This window comes from Nomia melanderi, chromosome 8, assembly GCF_051020985.1.
Source record: "Nomia melanderi isolate GNS246 chromosome 8, iyNomMela1, whole genome shotgun sequence".
Classification (NCBI taxonomy): Eukaryota; Metazoa; Arthropoda; class Insecta; order Hymenoptera; family Halictidae; genus Nomia; species Nomia melanderi.
The window spans coordinates 4,915,662-4,935,374 of record NC_135006.1 but is presented as its reverse complement, the minus strand read 5'-3'; the positions used below and the strand labels follow the sequence as shown (position 1 = coordinate 4,935,374).

At 31.9% G+C, this 19,713-nt stretch overlaps 1 protein-coding gene across 1 annotated transcript in view; it reads left to right on the top strand.

Annotated features, from left to right (window-relative positions):
* LOC116426686 (uncharacterized) overlaps positions 1-19,713 on the top strand; it is a 59,784-nt gene that overhangs the window by 2,684 nt on the left and 37,387 nt on the right. The window contains exon 2 of the mRNA XM_031975986.2: positions 7,972-8,068. Within this exon, the coding sequence (XP_031831846.1) occupies positions 8,027-8,068 (42 nt within the window). The 5' untranslated portion in view covers positions 7,972-8,026. The remainder of the gene's footprint in view (positions 1-7,971; positions 8,069-19,713) is intronic.

Sequence of the window (19,713 nt, the reverse complement as noted above, 5' to 3'; positions counted from 1 at the left end):
AAAAAACGCCGAACTTTAAATTCAGTCATTTGGCCCGATCCTAGTATGGTCTTAGTATTAACTCCCTATTGCATAAATTTTTCTGAGTTGAACAAAAATATATGACTGTCATTCTACTTAAATGTTGGTGTGATAATGAAAGAAATAAGAAAATATTAATAAACATTGTTATTCATTGCATTTAATGACTGTTCAGATATAGGAACTTCATTCATATACAGGTACATGTTCAAAATTTGTAATATTGTGTAACTTATTAAACTATAGAACATTTGAAATTAACTATTACCGCTCCAACCGACTTTTCGAACTATCAGAAACTGCGAGGCATTTTCATATTACCACTGGCGAAAATGAAAAAATGTTATATTCTGACATTTCTTTGATTTTCAAGTGAATTTCAGAAATCTAAATGATATTTATTCTTTTTAGGTATAAATTAAATATTACTTTCCTATTATCAAACGTTAAGCTTTTGAGTAAATGTAGACACAGAAGAAGCATTAAAATTCTTTCTCTTCTTAATATATTATTAACGATAAAGTAGTTGTATCGGTTAAGAAATAAATCATAAAGCAAGGGGTTAATACTATGAATGGTGCCGTAGTGGAGCCTCTGGAACATAAAGGGTTCAATTTTCGATTGAGAACGGAATGCAATAGGGGGTTAATTCACGCGACATATTTCTTAAACATTCTGTATAAAACGCTCGTTTGAAGTGAAACGCGGTAGTAGGTCCGCCCTCACAATACGAAACGCGGAGGACCAGGGAGAATCGAAATCACGTCTGCCACGTGTCTGGCTTATACTAGTCGAGATGAAAGATAGCAAAGCTTGAGCATCGAATGACCAAACGATCTCTAAAAGCAACCACCTAATTGCACCGTTACACGAATAAGGAGTGACCGTTAAATCATCCCTCTTGACGACGGCAATTTGTGGGAATTTTTCGGCAACAGGAAATTTATGAAGGTATTGGAACCGCAGCTACGACCGAGCCGAAAACGTTTGTCCGAATTCTCATTATAATACAGAGTATCTCACCTAAAATAAACCAGCTAAATATGTCCGCGATCTCGATAGAAATGAATTTCGTGGTTGCTTCTCTATCGCATTGGCTACGAAAGCTTTATTTGTGTTCATTGTGTTCTGAATCGCTTTAAACACAAGTTTTGGCATCTTTGTTCGCATTGCCCATTGTCTTCGTAACTTTCTGCCATTTTTCAATGTGTTTCTTTATTTGTAATCAGTCATGTATTATTATTCAACGACTACTTTGATTAAGAAGGTGAAACTTCGAAAACACGTTAAGCGTCACGAGAATCTTGAACGTTTTATACATGATTTATTCCTTCGTAGCAAAGGTAAATAGGAATAGTTATTAATTATTTGGCATCGGAATTCTTGCATTACACTATTGTTAACTTATGTATGTTATTAAATATTTTTAGTCAACAGCAGTCATTTTGCATATTGTACTTTTTGTCAAACAATTTAGAAGCGTCGGTCATTGGTGACCGACACGCCATTTAACGTGTCAATAGTGTAGCGTAAGATTTATAAAGTAGTATTTGTTTGAAAGAAAAGTTAATTTGATGAAAGTTCTGTGCCTAAGTAGTGTGTGTAATCTACAGTTATAAATTTACAATTGAGAATATAATAGTTATCATTAGCCTATATATAGAAAACATAAAAGTGAAAAATATCATTAATTCTGTATTTCGTACAAAGTAATAGGATACGATGCATAACCTACAGACGTAATGAACATTGTTTAATAAAATTACATTGGAGTGGTTAGTGGATTACTAGAATTAAATGGGAGTGATGAGAAAAGATTAGGAGTCCGATTAGGACGATGACAGTGAGAAAATAGGATTAACTCTGCAGCGCGTCGGCAGCACCATTTTCTGCTCGTTTTGGGCAAACACGTGGGCACCACATGCGAATGTGTGGTTAATTGCACACGTGATGCACGAGCGTTTACGTTGTTTACATGTGCATGCTCGCAGCATCCGAACCTTTAAAACTGCATACTCTTCGCAGACTTCGAATTTTACATTTTTGTTCAATAGTTATTTGCTGTCTAACGTTAGAACTATGTGTTAGTCACAATGACTGCTTTCGGATTTCTCAGTTTTGTAATTATTGATATAAGAATATGTAACACCCAAAATTCGTATAAAAATGAATAGTTTTGCTTGAACAGTTATTGAACATCTGAGGAAACTTAAAAAGATTTATTGTTGTCTTTTTTATGAACATTATGTATTGATCATATTAAATACTTGATGGTTCTAATGTTAATACTTTAACAAAACAATGTCCAGTAAACAATTGTTTTAACTGTTCCACAAAAGATAGTTAGAAAAATTTCAATTATAGTTCGAATAAGTTATAAATCTTCAAAATAATCACTTAACTATAGATCTTCATCCTTTAAGTTTTTCTAAGCACTTATGCAAGAATTCGAAAGAAGTGGATTTTATTATTGAGGATTTTCAGATGTTAAAATTAAAATGAATGCCTCTGTGCATTTAAATACACTAACATATATGTTCTATTGTATTCTGGATATATACATAGCATCCCTGATGAACGTAAAAATCCACATCTTAAAAATATTATTAATATTATAAATGAATATACCAATTTATGTTTCGATAAATGAATTAAAAAACTGAAAGCATGAATCTTGAATGAATTAGGCATACAACACATTCTTCATTGAGTTTTATTACAACTCTTCATTCAATAAGAAGAACTTTCAATTTAATGTTAAAGTAGAAATAGAAACAATTAGTAAGTATTGTGCTTGTAAATCTTCTGTATGTTCATACTTATTTTTATCCATAAAAATAAACTTATAAATAAAAAAAATAAAACAAAATCACGTTAATAACTTATAGATCCATTTGTTAGGAAAAGTACAATAATATACATTCCGATCCTCTTTCATTTGGATAATAAATTATTCATTTACTATCATTAGGGGGCGCCACCATTCCTATAAAATTATTCGGCTGTAGTTATTTCGTGACATTTTGTCCGCAAAGGATTAATATTCTCGGCACACCTGAGAATGAAGCTCAAAGAAGCGCCAAATTCCATCGGAAATGGCAGCGTATTCCACGTTTAATTATAGAAATGAAACCGTGTACCTGAGGTAGCCAAACTCATGGGAGTACCGTATGGTAATACTAGAGAAGTAAGTTTTAGTAAAACTATAAATAATCCCAGCAATAAAAAGACGCGGACACTGTTGAATACCTGGGTCAGCAGACGTTCTGGTTTAGTCGGCTAGATTTAAAAACGGTGGTTTCGGTCAACATTAAACTTTAAACATATATATTCGTAACAATTCAAGAATTAATTACAACAATTGAAATGTATCTTCGCAACTGCACAAAGTTTGGAATTCAATTCAGATTTTATTTCTTTAGACGAAACTGGTTCTATAATCTTTACAAGTCAGAAATTAATTGTGATATAATATTTCTTTGAATTTTATTTATTAGTTTCAATTATTATTATGAATTAATCCATTGCCTTCTATAGTGTATTAAAAAATTTGGAATGCTTCTATTAACACTAAAACTGTCGGACAGGTCAAATTGACCCACTTCCGAATTTTTATTTTGATAAGTATTTAAATTATGAAGCCGTTTTTGCGAAAGATTTTTAATCAAACTTGTGTACATGTACAGATACAAGTCTAGGAGACCCTTCGAATCTCAAGAAACTTGTTATTCTACTTTGGATGAAAAGTTGGAAATAAATCAGTCTAATTGCCTGCTACTATTAAAATGACTTCGTTGGAAGTAGTTAAATAAAACGATTTTATACTCATTTCTATTGGCAATGAAATGATATTCTCACTTTCACGGATGCATTCTTCAATTATATTCACGAAAGAATGTGAAAGTCCACGGATAAACGGCGGGATAATTAAAATCGTTTGTATAAAACCAAATTAGTTCATAAATCCCTGTGAAGTCATTAAATTTCTTTGTTCAGAAAATAATGTCTAACATACTAACGTCCCTAAATTGACGCGATTATTTGTCGTACATAGTTTCTTTTTTGGGGGGTACCAGACTTAATTATACTTTCTACCTTATTTTGGTAGAATTGTGAATAAATAATTGAGCCTTTTCAACGTTACTGAATATGCATCGTATGTACAATAGGTACATTGTTAAATCATTACAAAATTCAATATCATCTAATAATTTGAAAGATATTATTTCCAAATTTTGTCGAATATAAAAAATGTAATATGCCAGAATTTTATCGTAATTCTGGAACAAACAAACCAGTTGCCCATACAAAAAAATATAATTTTCCTTTCAGTATTAAAATTGTCATATTTATTTTAGAAAATTAAAAAAAACAGTTTATTTTCTCACTGCCTGAAACCTTTTACCTAAATAACAAATGTTTTTGTTTACAATATACATATATACTCCCCGAGAAACATTAATTGAATAAATATACATTCTTTTACTTCGCAAGAACAAAGTGAAATACGCAAAATTAATTACAATTGATTACATGTGAATACGAGTGACAGATAATTATTGGAACTGTTTTGCTTATTAACGTTAGTCAATGGTTATATACAATTATAATTAAATTTAATTACAATGTGATATCTTGTATCAATGTGGTAACGATACCGAGCTAATCTGTTCTAATTATTTACCCACTCAGGTTTCGTTTATTTACAATTCCTGTCAGGATAATCAGAACTAATTATCAAAATGAATGGACACTAAGGCAGAAACGCGGAGCATTTAAAATTATTTGTCTGAGCATACGTGAGCTATTATCACCCTCAACGACTCGAGGAGCTCTAATTCTATCTCTGATGACTTGAACGAGTTTCCAACGCTCGAGGAATATTGAAAACGAGCGGTGAAGAAGTCGTGTCACTCGGTTCTTAACCATAAAAGACAGTCAGGATTACGTCATGGAACGTGACTCATGGATAGCTGATGGCCTAAAAACTCTATTGCAACGACTAACGATATCGAGTTAATAATTTCCTGTAAGGAGCATCGTCAAGGACGGATGCAACGTACACCCGAATCTAAATGACTTCATTTTCTGTTTTATTCGAACACTCATTGTTAAAACTAACATCGAATTGTAGTTTTGATTTGTTGTTCAATAGCTATGTATTAGGTATTACTTTTAATTATATCACTGTGTACATATTTTCTTTATAAAAATACTTTATCGTACTTTTTATGAATAAAAATTATTGATATATTATTCTCGAAATATTGATTATGAATTATAACATATGCTCTATTATTTTCAAATTACTACTAAAATTCGATGTTCAACGAATTATAACAAGCAGCGATTTTTGTAATAAAAATCTACAATGAATATTAAACGTATTGAATGTTAACGATCCATTTCCATAATTTTTCAGAAATAATGAATTAGCAATGGTAGTACTAAAATCTTCCCACAAATTCGACGAATTAAGTAAAAAATTGTGTTTAAATAATTTAATCACATTTTTCAAGTGCTGTCGTATGCTTTATTTTTTTATTAAACGTATCATAATCTCAACAGAGATCAGAATTGCTGAACACTAGATCATCCGAGCTTTTATTATGATTAATATGTAATCCTTATAAACATTGTAATAACAGCTTTTTGGGGGGTTTCTTCATATATTAATTACAGTATTGAAGTGAACCTTTTTTCAAATTGTTTCGAATATTTAATGATTTTAAGATATAAATAATAATATGAATAAAAATAAGAAACCTGTCATCATGGCGATTGCGTTTGTTCTGGTGTTAATCTGCTAAGCGTGAAATTTAGTTTCAAAAATCTCTTATCATGCGCGCAATAAAATCAAATAATGAAATGTATACTCGTTAAATGCAACCCAAATACACTTATAACATATTCGAACGAAAAACTAAAGGGAAACGAAGAATTACATGTTTGTCTAAAGAAATAAATAGTCCATTGTTGAATAAGTTGAAAACACAGACAAAACTTTAATTTAAAAGAATGATTCTAAAAAGTATTATTTTGCGTTTCGTGCATCATCACCGCCTGAATTCATATTAAACATTTTGAGAACTACAAAAAAAGTGGTCCGAGTAGGCGAGGATTCGATTATGTATAGCGACGTAGAATTTTGACGCATTTAGTAGCCGCCAAATATTATAATTGACGGATGCAGAGGACGTAGAAAGGATAGCCTCGTGGGCGAAAGGATCAGAGGTATCAAACCGTTGTTTCTCTTTCGGCCGTTTATTCCGGATAGAGATCCAATGTTTTCTGCGGTGGGTGGATCGACGGCGTGTGGGCGCATTCAACTTTGACGCAATTACGTTTCCTTGTTCTGATCGTTTTCCTCTTTTCCTTCTTCGTCTAGGGTCATTCAAGTGTTTGACCCCATAAATGATTGGAATATTCAGCGAATATTGCAAATTGCATTGTTTAGATGCTATACAATCAGAGAACTCGGTTATATACAGGTTGCTAAACAATCGAAAATAAGGTTTTATACATTCTAACTGAAAGGAGTACAAATGTTTCATTCCGAACGTACTGATTTACGCAGTGTAGTATTGTGTTAATATTAGGACTGCCAAATGGGTTAAAATGATTAATTTCAAATTTCTGTTGTATCTTCTGCAATTGTTGAAAAAATACTATTTCAATTATAAATTTAGAAATGTTGGATATAGTGTATGAAGATAATGTATTATTTTCAGTATTTTTATATGTTACTTATATTTTTTAAGGGATTTACGAAAACTGTTTTATTTTTAAAAGGACAATGAAAAATAATTTCTTAATTTTGCGTTAAAATAACAACTTGCAAATGTAAACAAAGACAGTATACATGTATGTTTATGCAGCCATATTTCTGCTCGTCTTCTTCCTATTCTCGAAGTACTTGACCCTGGAGATAGTCAGATTATTCTTACATTCTACATAATACGAGAACTGGGTTGAATATACAGGGTGCTAAAAAGATGACTATAAAACTTTATAGTTCTCACTATGAGAAGCAAAAAATTCTTATCGCGTTTTTTTTCATTTACAACAACTATACTGTTCCTAATTAAAATTTATGCACATATTTCTGTGGAACAAACAAATTTAGAAGAACTTTAATGTTTATCTCGAACGCGCATGATCCAATGTGTAAACGTTAGTTGACACACGTGTTAAAACATTAACATAAACTTCCAAATAATTCTAAATGATACTGAAATTAGAAATATGGTTGACCAGTTATAAAAATGTTTTTAATTCTTCTTATACAACATTATATAAACCAAATTAAATCTTATGTTTGAATACTCCGAATTGTAATAATGCTTTATTAAATACGTTTAAATATTTTCCCATTATGTTTTTGTTTCGATATTATGGCATTATTAAAAAAATTGCCTAGATATTCTAGTTCTACTTCATCTTACGAAATATTCTTATAATGAAGTTCGTCTGAACGAACGTACGAGCATTCAGTGTCCAGATTTGCGTGCACCCGAACGCAACAGACTGTATCCAAAGTAATGGCGTTCAGATACCGGTACTTTATCGTACATGTCAGAAATCCTGTTTAAAAAGCGTCATTACCAAGATGTTTCAACATAGCCAATTCATTTATAAAATTGCGCTTCGATCGAAATCAAGTACAGAAATCTTTTGGAATTCTATTTCTTCTTGCTTTAGAATTTGTATCATTTCAATGAAAAATACGTCCTATTTGAATCTGTTGAATTTGTTTTATTTAAATGAAAAATGTGTTCTATTTGAATTTGTTAACTTTGTTTCAATGATTTCACTTGAATGGATAATATGTTCCATTTGAATTGATTAAATTTGTTGAATTTGCTAATTTTATTGATTTTATTGAATTCGTTGAATTTGTCGATTTCATTAATTTTATAGATTTTATTCAATTCGTTGAATTTGTTTCAGAAATACGGAGCATCACCCGTCGAGTGGTCGCAGAACGATCGGCGTTTAATCAACCATGACAGCACCACAGGCCTCTTCTCGTCTCGAATTGCTGCAGGTATGTCTCTGAAGCAAGTTTCAATTATACTACGGATTTTCATGTAAATCAAATGTTTATGAACTTGTTCAGAAAAACTGAGGTTGAAATAGAAACTTTTTCCTTTCATTATGTATTTCATTACCATGTTAATATTATAGTATAAACAATAATTTTAAATTTCAGATATGTTTAATGTTTATGCGCTAGTTTAGGAAAATCCAGGTTGATACATCAATTCATTTCTTTTATTACGGGTTTCACTATCACATTGGTAATATAAAAACTTTATAAATTTCAATAAAATTTTTTATGTCATTGAGTTTTATAGGTGCATAAAACTCGTTGCCTAGTTATAACTAAGCTGGATTAGGTATAATACTAGCCCTATATTTCACTGAATCTCCCTTATTAAGCATTTTCATTTACATCTTTTATGTATTTTTTTATTTAATTTTTCTTATTACATTTTTCCTTGCCTTTCCAAATTTCCTTTCAGTTACAAATTTCATGACCATGTAACAAATTCCACTTACTGAATTATCAATAGTAATTCCCCATTATTCAGTTTCTATCTTCATCCTTTATGATAATGACAGTTTATCATATTTCTAATACCCTTACACGCTTAAATAATAGTTTTATAAAGTAATAAAAACAAGCACTATTTAACAAAAAGTTAAGATATAAATTATTATTAAATAATATTTCGAATTGCGGTGTAACGTAAGCACAATTATAGAACTATAATATTCATAATATATGAATCTAAAATGATCTAGGAACATATTAATTCCATTTTAACTTCTGTTACTAAAGTTTTGATTACACTTAAAAATAAGATAATAAATGTACCAAACTTTATGACATTTATTAGTATATCGTGGTTCGCATATTTATGTTTGCAATAGACGACTAAAACTTTCAACTACATTACAATAAAAATAACAGCTACACACGAGGTACTGCACTTTATTTTCCTAGTTTCAATTGTTACTTTCTTATATCTACACGGTATAACAGTGCAACATCAGGTGATTTAAGGAACAGAGAAGATGGTCGCACTGGATCAATATACTTTTTGCGGTACATGTTATTAAAACGGTTTCTTACTTGTAGCCAGGAAGTCTTGATACATTGACAAAAGTAGGTATACTAAAAACATATTAAATTATAAGTTCCGTGACCCCTATTTAGAAATTCTGTTTTGATATATCTATTTTACTCTGCTCCCTTTAAAATTATAGTTTCGGTTTAGCCTTTATTTTTTCACGTAATAATAATAATACGGTTTAAATTATGGACGTAATCCATGTATAATGTGGAATCCAATAAACTCTTAATATCTTTAATTTAATAGAACCGTCAAAAAAATAATATACTTTACTCGCAAATTTTTAAAAATAAATATATAAAAATATAAATTTATATAAACGTTTACAGCTTATTGTTAATCGAAGATGCTTTGCCATTACTTCGAAGGTTCATAGTTGAATAAACTTTTTCAAAGGGTACCAAAATTGAATAAATAATGCTTGAAAATTTGCTCTATCAATCAAGATAAGAAAAATGTTATGATGACCAGATTCAATCATTCTAAATATTAAAAAATATTTAGCATAAATATAATACTAAGAGTATAAAGCACAAGAAATATAAATTGTAATAGTGTAAATATAAAACACGGTATAGTATTATATGTATTAAAATAATAGTGAGAGGAATTTAACAGCTACGTGATTTTTTCATATTGCAAGCGGATTCTCTCATCCGTACGCTGTCGTGCATTTTTCATGCTTCCCAGGTGACATAATAATCGCTTGTGTGAAACCGGTATAATACCTGTAACAGTATTTCTGTACTTTCCTTTAAATGGTGAATGGAACGTACGTAGGCCTATATTTATATAATATTGTTTTTACTCGGATTCATAGATCACACTATTAACCCTTTCCAGGCGGGAATTTTTTAAACTTTTGAAAACTATTTTCATTAAAAAACCGAGGTATGCATCGAAGCCTTAAATACTAGGAAAAATAAAACTACATATCAATATCTCATTATTTGAATAATTAAATTATTCATTTGCAGCCTTCCAATTTAGATTTCAAAGGTCGAAGTCTCTATTATGGCGGAATTCGACCGCAAAGGGATAAAATCTGAAACATTGAACTTTAGAATACTCTATCCGAAGTTTTTATGTAAATATACTAAAATTTAACGTTTCGTTAGTCTCTTTTCAAATAACAGGAATCAAGTCGATCTTAGTTCAATAGTTCCTAAAAAAGGTGAACAAAGCTCGTGATTAAAAACAGTTACATAATAATAATAATAATGATGTTGATGATGATGATGATAATAATAATAATAATAATAATAATAGTTATTACGAATATATAGAGTGTTTAATGGGGTAGGATGTAACGGAGGACTAGAGGAAAATCGCGAAAAATCGATTGACTGGAGAATTGTGGTAGAGATACCAGTTACGATTACCTAACTGCATTCACAGCGTGCACGATCGCGAGAGTCCTTGCCAGTCCCGTAATCTTGAAATGCCCGAGCTGGTTAAGGCGGTGTTGTATCGCGTTTCTTCTTTGGCCCACGTAGGTAGTACTCGCGCGCGCCGACCGAACGCATATATGGCATCTTGTTCTTGGCTCGTGTACACGTAGCTAACGACCCACGTACAGATGTACCCAAAATCGACGAGCACGGCCCATATGTTCGCAAGTGGGCATGCTTGTCTTCGACCTCTCGCACAGGTGATTTGTCAGACCGTGTGTGGTTTAGGGAAACCGTAAACTTGACGCGACTTGCTTGATATTCGACGAAATGCATGGATCATTTCTAAACCACTGCGTGAACAATCTGTTATCGTTCTTTAACCCGTTAACTGTGGAATTAATTTGAAAAATCTCTCGTTTCGCGTGCAATGAAATGAAAAAATGAAATGTGTACTCGTCAAACACAGGACGAATGCACCTAGGGTATATTTTAATGTAAAACCAAAGCAAAAAGAAAAAGAATTACATATTTATCTGAATAAATAATGAATTCATCGTTGAAAGAATTAGCATAGTTTCAAACTTTAAGATGACGTATATACATATCAAACACAGTTCACTGATTCTATGAGTGACTTGAGCGGCTCAGGATAATAGTCCAACTACTAATTCTGTGTTCTTGAGAAAATCTTTTGTGAAATGTTATTGGATTAATACTAGAACTACCACACCCGTCAAAATGGCAAGGCCCAGTTTTCTTGTTTCGTGATTATTGATATCTTGGAAATGTGAAATATCTGGCATGATATTAAAGATGAATAGTTTTACTTGAATATTGTAAAGGATATACGAAGAAACTAACAATTAAGTATTATTAGAATGTTATTGGTACTATCGATTGTTATTAATTACAGTATTTATTAAATACAGTGATTACTTGTTAGTAATAATTGAATTTATGAATTGAATTGAATAATAATTTGATTATATGTACAAAATAATAATTTTTTCTATTGCAAGAAATAAATTGTTATAAAATATAATTAAAGAGAATATTAATAATTACATATTCTATTTATGGCTCCCTTATTGCCTTTATTTTTATTTATAATACACACAGTGATTGTGTCAATACACATGGACTATGAATTTTTAAAAATTCGAACTGCTTTTTAAGAGGTACATTTGTTTTGCTTTGAAGTTCAGGAAATTGATAAAAATTTTCTTCTAATAATTAAGCAAAACCATTAAATAACAAATTTATCTCGTTGTAAGGTTTCTCCTGTCCAAAGGCTGGAATGAATACTCTGTTAGATTTCGTTTATAAGAGTGAATGTTACATTTAGCTATTTAGTAAACGTACGATTAAATCCACATCAAAATTCGAAGAGAAATCCTACACGAAGCTGTCAGTTAACAGAAAACTGACGCTGAAATACATGTAAAGTAAAATTTTTCATACAAAATTTCCTAAAAAAGTCTCTCCCTTTTAACTCCGTATATTCCAGATGCACTGTTCGTATTTATTTTATTTAAAAAGCCTGGGACACATAGAAATGTAACAGTTGAAATGTTACTGAATGAAAGGTATACAGTTTTAGTCACTTTTTTAATTACCGTCACATTTCAATGACGGATTCATGGCCGTATATTATTCGACGATGTGCGTGGACCATGAATCATTTTTATTACCTTGTTAATTATATTTTTTAAGTGACCTCACTGGTGTATCATCAACAAAACATAATTTAAAATAATTGCATCAAATAAAAAGCATTTCATATATAAAATTTAATATCTCCTGTAAATACGAACCTGAATAATTATACTATACAATTTATTTTATGAAAAGGTACTTCTATAAAATTATTTTATAAACATGAGTTTACATATTAAATAGCATAGAGAGTTACCTCAACTAACATCCAAAAAAGAAACAATAAAAAATCGTTTGAATATTTCTTTAGTTGATAAGAAACTTCATTTCTTGAAAATAATTTTTAAATACTTTAATTCACGGATATAAATATATTTCCTCAAATTTAAATTTCATACCAATAGTAGTAATTACATTATCAATAATCTTTCTTAAGTAATTTCCTTAAGTAAAATTTAAAATATAGCACAAATTGTTTTAATCTTTAATCGCTAATTCTGATCCTGGGTAAAATTATCATTTACTTGTATTTACTAAAAAAACCTATTCGCTCGATTGTTATGAACAATCGGAACTTCCAAATCATGAAAGAGTAAAATCTCCAATGACAAAGATTCAGCCATAAAGGGTGAGCCATTGAGGGAAGAATGAAGCGGACATTGCGGTACAACGAAAAAAGGATATAAAAAGGGATCGAAAGAGTACAGTAGACGCTTGGCTTGTCAACCGCGACCAGTTACTAAGACCCGTAACTATAATAATGTGACGTCATTTCCTTCGTCTCCGGGCCGTCATTCGACGGACGGTCCCTGCACCTTCTTCTGCCCGCAGATAGCGATCATCTGCTTTGTTCTTAACCCTTTCGGACGACGCTCGAGAGGAAGCACGTGGTTAAATGACAAGTATAAGAAGTTGCGGAACGCGAACGGAAGTATCAGGTCGCATAATAAGCGGTGACACGGCTGCGACTAATTCCATGATTAATTAAACTATCATGTACAGCTACCTTTGATCAAATATCAACACAACTTTTTACTGTTTCTGATACTTATTAACCTTTGATCATTAATATATTTTTTTCAATAATACTTTTTAACATCATTTTAGCGCTATTTTTCCAACTAATGGTACAAGAAAATATAAATATATTAGAGACTACATAGTAATGTTATATAATAAATTAAAGTTCATAGGTAATAAATACGATTTTTATGTTAACGAGAGATTAGTGTTCTAGGGTTAATGTAAAATACGAAATTTCACTGACTCATTTCGGCTTTTCTTATAATCACAAGTCCTTTTTTCCTGTAACAAGGCTAGGAATTTATTATTATGTCCGTAGCTTGGAATTAAATATTACTAAGTACCTATGGAGAACGGTGTAAATTTTCTTAATGCCCCGCTATCGTTATATTTAATGTGGCAGTACAAACATATCGTAAATGCATGATGTTCAGTCTGTTTATTACTAATAACAATGTTCGATGTGGTCATAAGTTATCGATAGAACGTTAGCCTGCCTAGGATTCAATAGATTCATGGAAATGTTATGGAATGGCTTTCGTGGGTGTGCAACGAGGAAAAGATTTTCTCCGTTCTTTCGATACATAAATAACACGCAAAACGTCTGCATATCCAGAACAGGCTGGCGTGGGTCGTTTCTTACCGTTTTTCAGCTACCCACGTTGCCCTAAATTTCATGACACATTCCTTGTATCCTTTAATCCTTGTCTCCAACCTCCTGTCGGATTTTCCGACGTAGAATCAACTTTACTGACAACAGTCAATAAAAATAAGTACATTCTGTTTCATGTAATTACACTGTAATTACAATGCTTAAAAGCTAATGAGAGGAGAATATTTATAACATACTTTCTATATCCTAAGTAATTTGAATAAAGTAAATATAGTTAATTATAGTAATAAGAATAATAACTATAATACGCAATACCAATTTATTTAGCTATAATGCTATTGAACTAATAAGATTTTGTAATATAAATTTACTTCACAATAATATAACTTATTATTGAAAAGTAAAATTTATAATGAATAAGAATAGGTAGATTGATATGAATACGAATTGAAGAATTAAAGGATTCTGAATTATTAACTGAAGGGCAAAATTCAATATTATTATTCAAAACAATATAAAAACTGTATATAATAGTGACTATATATAATTTCCTTTGCTCCAAAAGCTTTTTACCGAAACGGTTTAATTTTCTATGGTTAAATCAAACCCATCGGTTCCGTGCTTCTGAATTCGATTCCATTAAAAAGGACATTGATCCGAATGGCGTCCTCCTTTCGCGATGAGATTCCATTTCTTGATCATGTTGGAAGTGCTTCCTTCAAAAACTCATTGCCTCTTTAAAGTGGAAGACTTGAGTCATTTTAACAGTTTCAAAAAAAGCCGTTACTTCTCTGATTTAAACTCAGAAATGAAACGATAATGATTCTTAGACAATCTCACTTAAAGTATTGATAAACTTTCGTTCCAATTTATTAACCCTCAGCACTCCAACCCATTTTGTAATCTACCAGTAACTCCAAGCCATTTTTATAGTGTTTCTGGTGAAAATAAGAAAATACTATAATATAACATTATCATAATATAATATTATAATATAACATTTTTTAGATGTTTGATTATCCTTCTTAGGACAAAATTTGCATGTGTGGTCGATACAATAATCATACGTGAATTTTTCCAACTTTGCTCACTAAAATATTTAATACTACAAGTAGTGTCGTAGTGGAGTCTATAAAGTAAAAGGCTACATATAGTACCTTGAATTTGATTATTCAGAAATCTCCAAATAACTGAATACTACGTCTCACATGCACATCATCAGTCAACAGTTTCAAAACTGAATGGACACCAATCACATCAACAAACCCATAAAACCAAAACCTTTCATTCAAGAAGATAGAATCCAAAAGTTACGGTAGTTCCTCAAAGCCATCAACCCCAGAAAAATAGTTTACATCATTCCGTCACTTAGAAATCGTCGAACGATTCGACTTCCATCCAATAATGTAAACATTCGATGGATTCGCGGTTTCGTCTCGCGGGAGTCAATAAACCGAAAGAATCCGCCACTCTACTATCTTTCAACCAAGGCAGCGAAGCGTGTAGAAACATCAGCGTGGAAAGCTAATTTTCGAAGCCGACAGGTGCGATGGATTCTTGTCACGGTTTCCATCCGATGTCCCATCCCCCGCCCCCTTCGCCGTTTCGCTAGCCATAAAAAGAAAATCACATTTTGTGTAGAGAGGAGCTCGGGGATCCCTCTGAGACAGTGGTCGCCGGCAAGGATCCGCTCGATAACGAGCCCGCGTCGTAATTACGTTGCTTAACCGGCCAAGTATCCCGCGAAATTACAATTACAAATCGGAGCACCAGCCTCCGAGCGTACGTGTGGCTCCTCATCAATTATTTATACGGGATCGCCGTTACTGCCGCGCTGCGTCGGCCAGAGGACCTCCTTGCTCCAAACCCACATTTCAGATTTATCCGCGTTTTACCGTGGATAACGCGTTTCGCGCGCTCGCCGACGCCACAGCCGTCGCCATTTTTTCCTCCCGGCCTGCCCCGAGCACGTAAATATGTTGGACACGGTGAAGCGAGTCTGGAGAATATTTTCAAATTACAGTGCAGCTCTCACGTCTTGGCTGAGCTCCGACAAGTTTTGAGGGGAAGGAGGCATGTAAACATAAAAAACCGCTGCTGCGAAACGAGATCTAACGCCAATATTCGTTACATCTCACTCCGTTGAATTCTGTTACGTCTGCTTTCTTCGTCGCGCGGTTCAGCCAATATCAATAGCTGTACTATACGCCGTGCGGTTGATTCCTCTTGTGCCTGTGCACTTTTAATTTGGCGGAGATCGGTCAAGACGTGGGAGCTGCATTGTAGATGAATCTGTATTCGAAATTGACAACGATGAATGAAAAAAAAAGTTGTTCCAGTGAATACTGGATTGTATCCACACAATTCAAGTTCTGTGACCCATATATGGGTCGTCGGAAACATTTTTCGCTTCACCGGTTAGCGTTGATTTAATAGTCCTTTGACGATGACTTTACGATCGCTGATTGGATATTTTGTTGTATCGTTTCTAAACGAGTAGATAGATTACTAAATTGGACGGAAATAATTGTTTGTTTAAACCATTCTGCGGTTCTCAGTTTGAGGATATATTTGGAATATTATTGAAAAGATTAAGGTACGTATGGTAGCAATGATTTTCGAGAATATTTCTGAAACTGAAAAGTATTTAAACAGGAATTGAATTGCAACTAAATCTATAGGGGCTAAACAAATATAATGGTATTATACAAATGATTAGATTAATCATTAAACTAAAAAAGATTAATATCATTAGATTAAAAAATACTTAAAAAACGTTGTTAAATGAGGCTATTGATTATTAATTTGATGAGAATTACTGTATGATTGTAAATCTGCCTTTTTAACTATTTACTGCAAATAAAAAATGTGTGTAGCATTTTCACAATTCAAATCAGTTCTGTGGAGTGTAAATAATGTAATTTCTAGAGTTTTTGAAAGATTGTTCGCAATTATACACCGTTTTGTTACTCATTCACTGTGATATGTTCCCTGTACTTTTTCATTGCTTTTACTACCACTTTACACATCATACTTACAAAGGTGAGAAACGGTTGAAGGTTCTTCATGTATAATTATAAAAACACTGTTTCAGTAACATGAATTTGCATACTTCATAAATATAAAATGGATACTAACAATAAGTAAGAAATTAGATTTATATACAAGAACTATCTAATCAACATAGTCAATAAACTGATCAATAAACAATTACATGTAAATAATTCAGTATTTTACACGTGTATAATGACACTAAAATCTAACCCAAGAAACTTAATTGTAGATATATCGCGATTCACAGTTTCGTTTTCTATCTCGAAATATCTCTTAACAGTTTCTAACAGTTTCTAACCGAGTCGAAGTCGAAACACAGTTTCTTTTTACTCTGTACTCTATAAATGACCAACACGAAGAATCTTCTTAGAAACACGAAAACGCCACAGAAAGGAAAACATTTTTGTTTTTCACTCGTTTCGTGGATCTCGGACAAGGGTTATCGCCACCTTTTCCCGATTGTGTTCTCTACATCACCATAGTAGTCCAAAATCTGAAAACCATAATACGTTTTTGGAAAATATACCTAGAAGATATATAACATTATTAAGCAAAATATTATTTTTAATGTAACCTTTAGATCTTGGATCTTAAATTTAACGTTCCTGAAATTTTACAAGAGGACTTTAGTAATTCGAAAGTTCACATTTTGTTTAAACTTCGTAGGTTTGTAAGAACCCTGAATAAATACATTAGACAATATTTTCTTACTGCTTTTTAGTTCTTCACGTTGAAATCATTCTGTAAATATTAAAACTGTAGTGGATTTAAAAAAAGGAATGGTTAGAATGAAGATTCTTAAGTGCACTATGCAACTATTAAAAAGAATCATTAGAAATGTATTATTTAGGTAAATGAATTTTTTAAATTTCGAATTGTGAATGGTGCAATAATTCTAGTTTCCTCCATCAATAGCATACTTAATATAAAACAAAAAATTGATGACGCTATTGAGTTTCATTAAATTCTTTTCTTTCTAAATACAATTATACGTATTAAACTTATATTATCATAAAACAGTCAGTTAATTATTGAAAAAAGTTCGTTTGTAACCAACTTTTGCCAGAAGATACATGAATTTCTAGCATTTAATACACTGAAGAAGCAAGTAAACATGTTGCATCAACTCGTCGATAGCCATTCAATTGAAATTAAGCTGTCAACAGTCCGCACGCATTGCACGAACAAATACAAACCGACTCTAGTCGGATTTTTGTTGTTTCACACCTTCGAACATGGCAAGGTCAGGCGTGGGCATGGAGAAGTAAGCGTACCGTGGTTATGGTCAAGCAATTTTGCGCGTTAACGTCGCCGTTCCACGCGAGAATGCGCGTCCGACTTCCTAGAAACGAAACACCTGCGGGATATTCAGCTCGAAGAACCATTTTGGATCAGATCACTTTTTAATGGATCAGAAAATAATCGTTTCAATCTGATCCGTGGGAAGTTTTGATTACTTATAAGAAATACGAGTTCAATAATGCTACTTGTGTAAATCTCTTATAAACTCGAATGCTGAGGTTTCAGTTTTATACAAGAAGTTTTCTTGATTGTAGTTCGACCAGGAATATTGCGAATCTAAATGAAAAAATAAATTCAAATTGCATAATAATATTTTCTCATAAGATCTTCATTTATGAGATAATCAAGTTTGAAAGTTTCTCTGAGGCAGATACATTGGTATTTAAAATAAGTGGAAATGGTAAGTTACAAACAGACAAAGTAGACCATTCTTATTCAACAACACGCTCATCCGATAAATTAACTACATTTGTATATTACTTCACTTAAATGAACTGCTTAAAAGTATATTTTCTTAATAAAACTTTACCAGAAAAAAATGAATTTGGATAAAAATTCATGATCTATACATTTAAATATAAAAAATAAGAATCCGCGTAAAACTATAATTTCACTCCTTTCACAAGACCTACAAAATCGCACTCGTTACAAATACGTGAAACCAGCAACAACAAGTATACCAAAATTTTTTCTTGTTCAGAGTATGGCAAAACCTCTAACAAAACAAAGATATTCTTTCCTATTCCAATTTGTATAGATTGATTCATAAATTATTCTCTAAACATTCGCAGTCTAATTATTAACAAGAAACTATCACAACAAACTGGCATTTCATATGTCGTAACGAAATTAAAGAATATTCATAAAAAACATTGAAAGTGCCGTACTTGAAATTTTCCTGAGAGAAGACTAAAAAAATAATAATAGATATAAAGAATTGATTTTATAAAAATATTTACCTAACGTTACATTCAATGAATCATATTTTTATGCCATAACAATATCATCTTTCAATATTACCAGCATTATTAATGGCTACCTACAAAAAGAAAAACTGCGCTTGCATTTCATACTATAGATCAATAAAGACACAAAATCTTCCAATTTTGCCACTCACGCCATTTTCCAGAAAAACTCTGCAATCAGCTAAACAGCCGTCTTAACGCTTTGTTGGCCGTTCACGAGTTAACTCGTGTTTATACTTGCATTAGCTATTTCAATTTCTGAAACGCAAGGAATTATAGAATATTGTAACAGCAAAATATTCAAAGTTATCTAAAAGATATATTGAAAGTTTCGTTTCAATTCATTATATAGAAATAAAGTATATCGAAGTTTATTTAGATTGTTTCACTTTCATATTTAATTACGGAATAAGAATTGGTGACATGAGATAGCTGCTGCGTAAAATTGCCGGTCAACAATGTATTAACTGCTGCATACTTGAACGAAACAAATGGCACACGAACGGCCACCGAAGAGGCGCCACCGTGAACGGAAATATCGATAT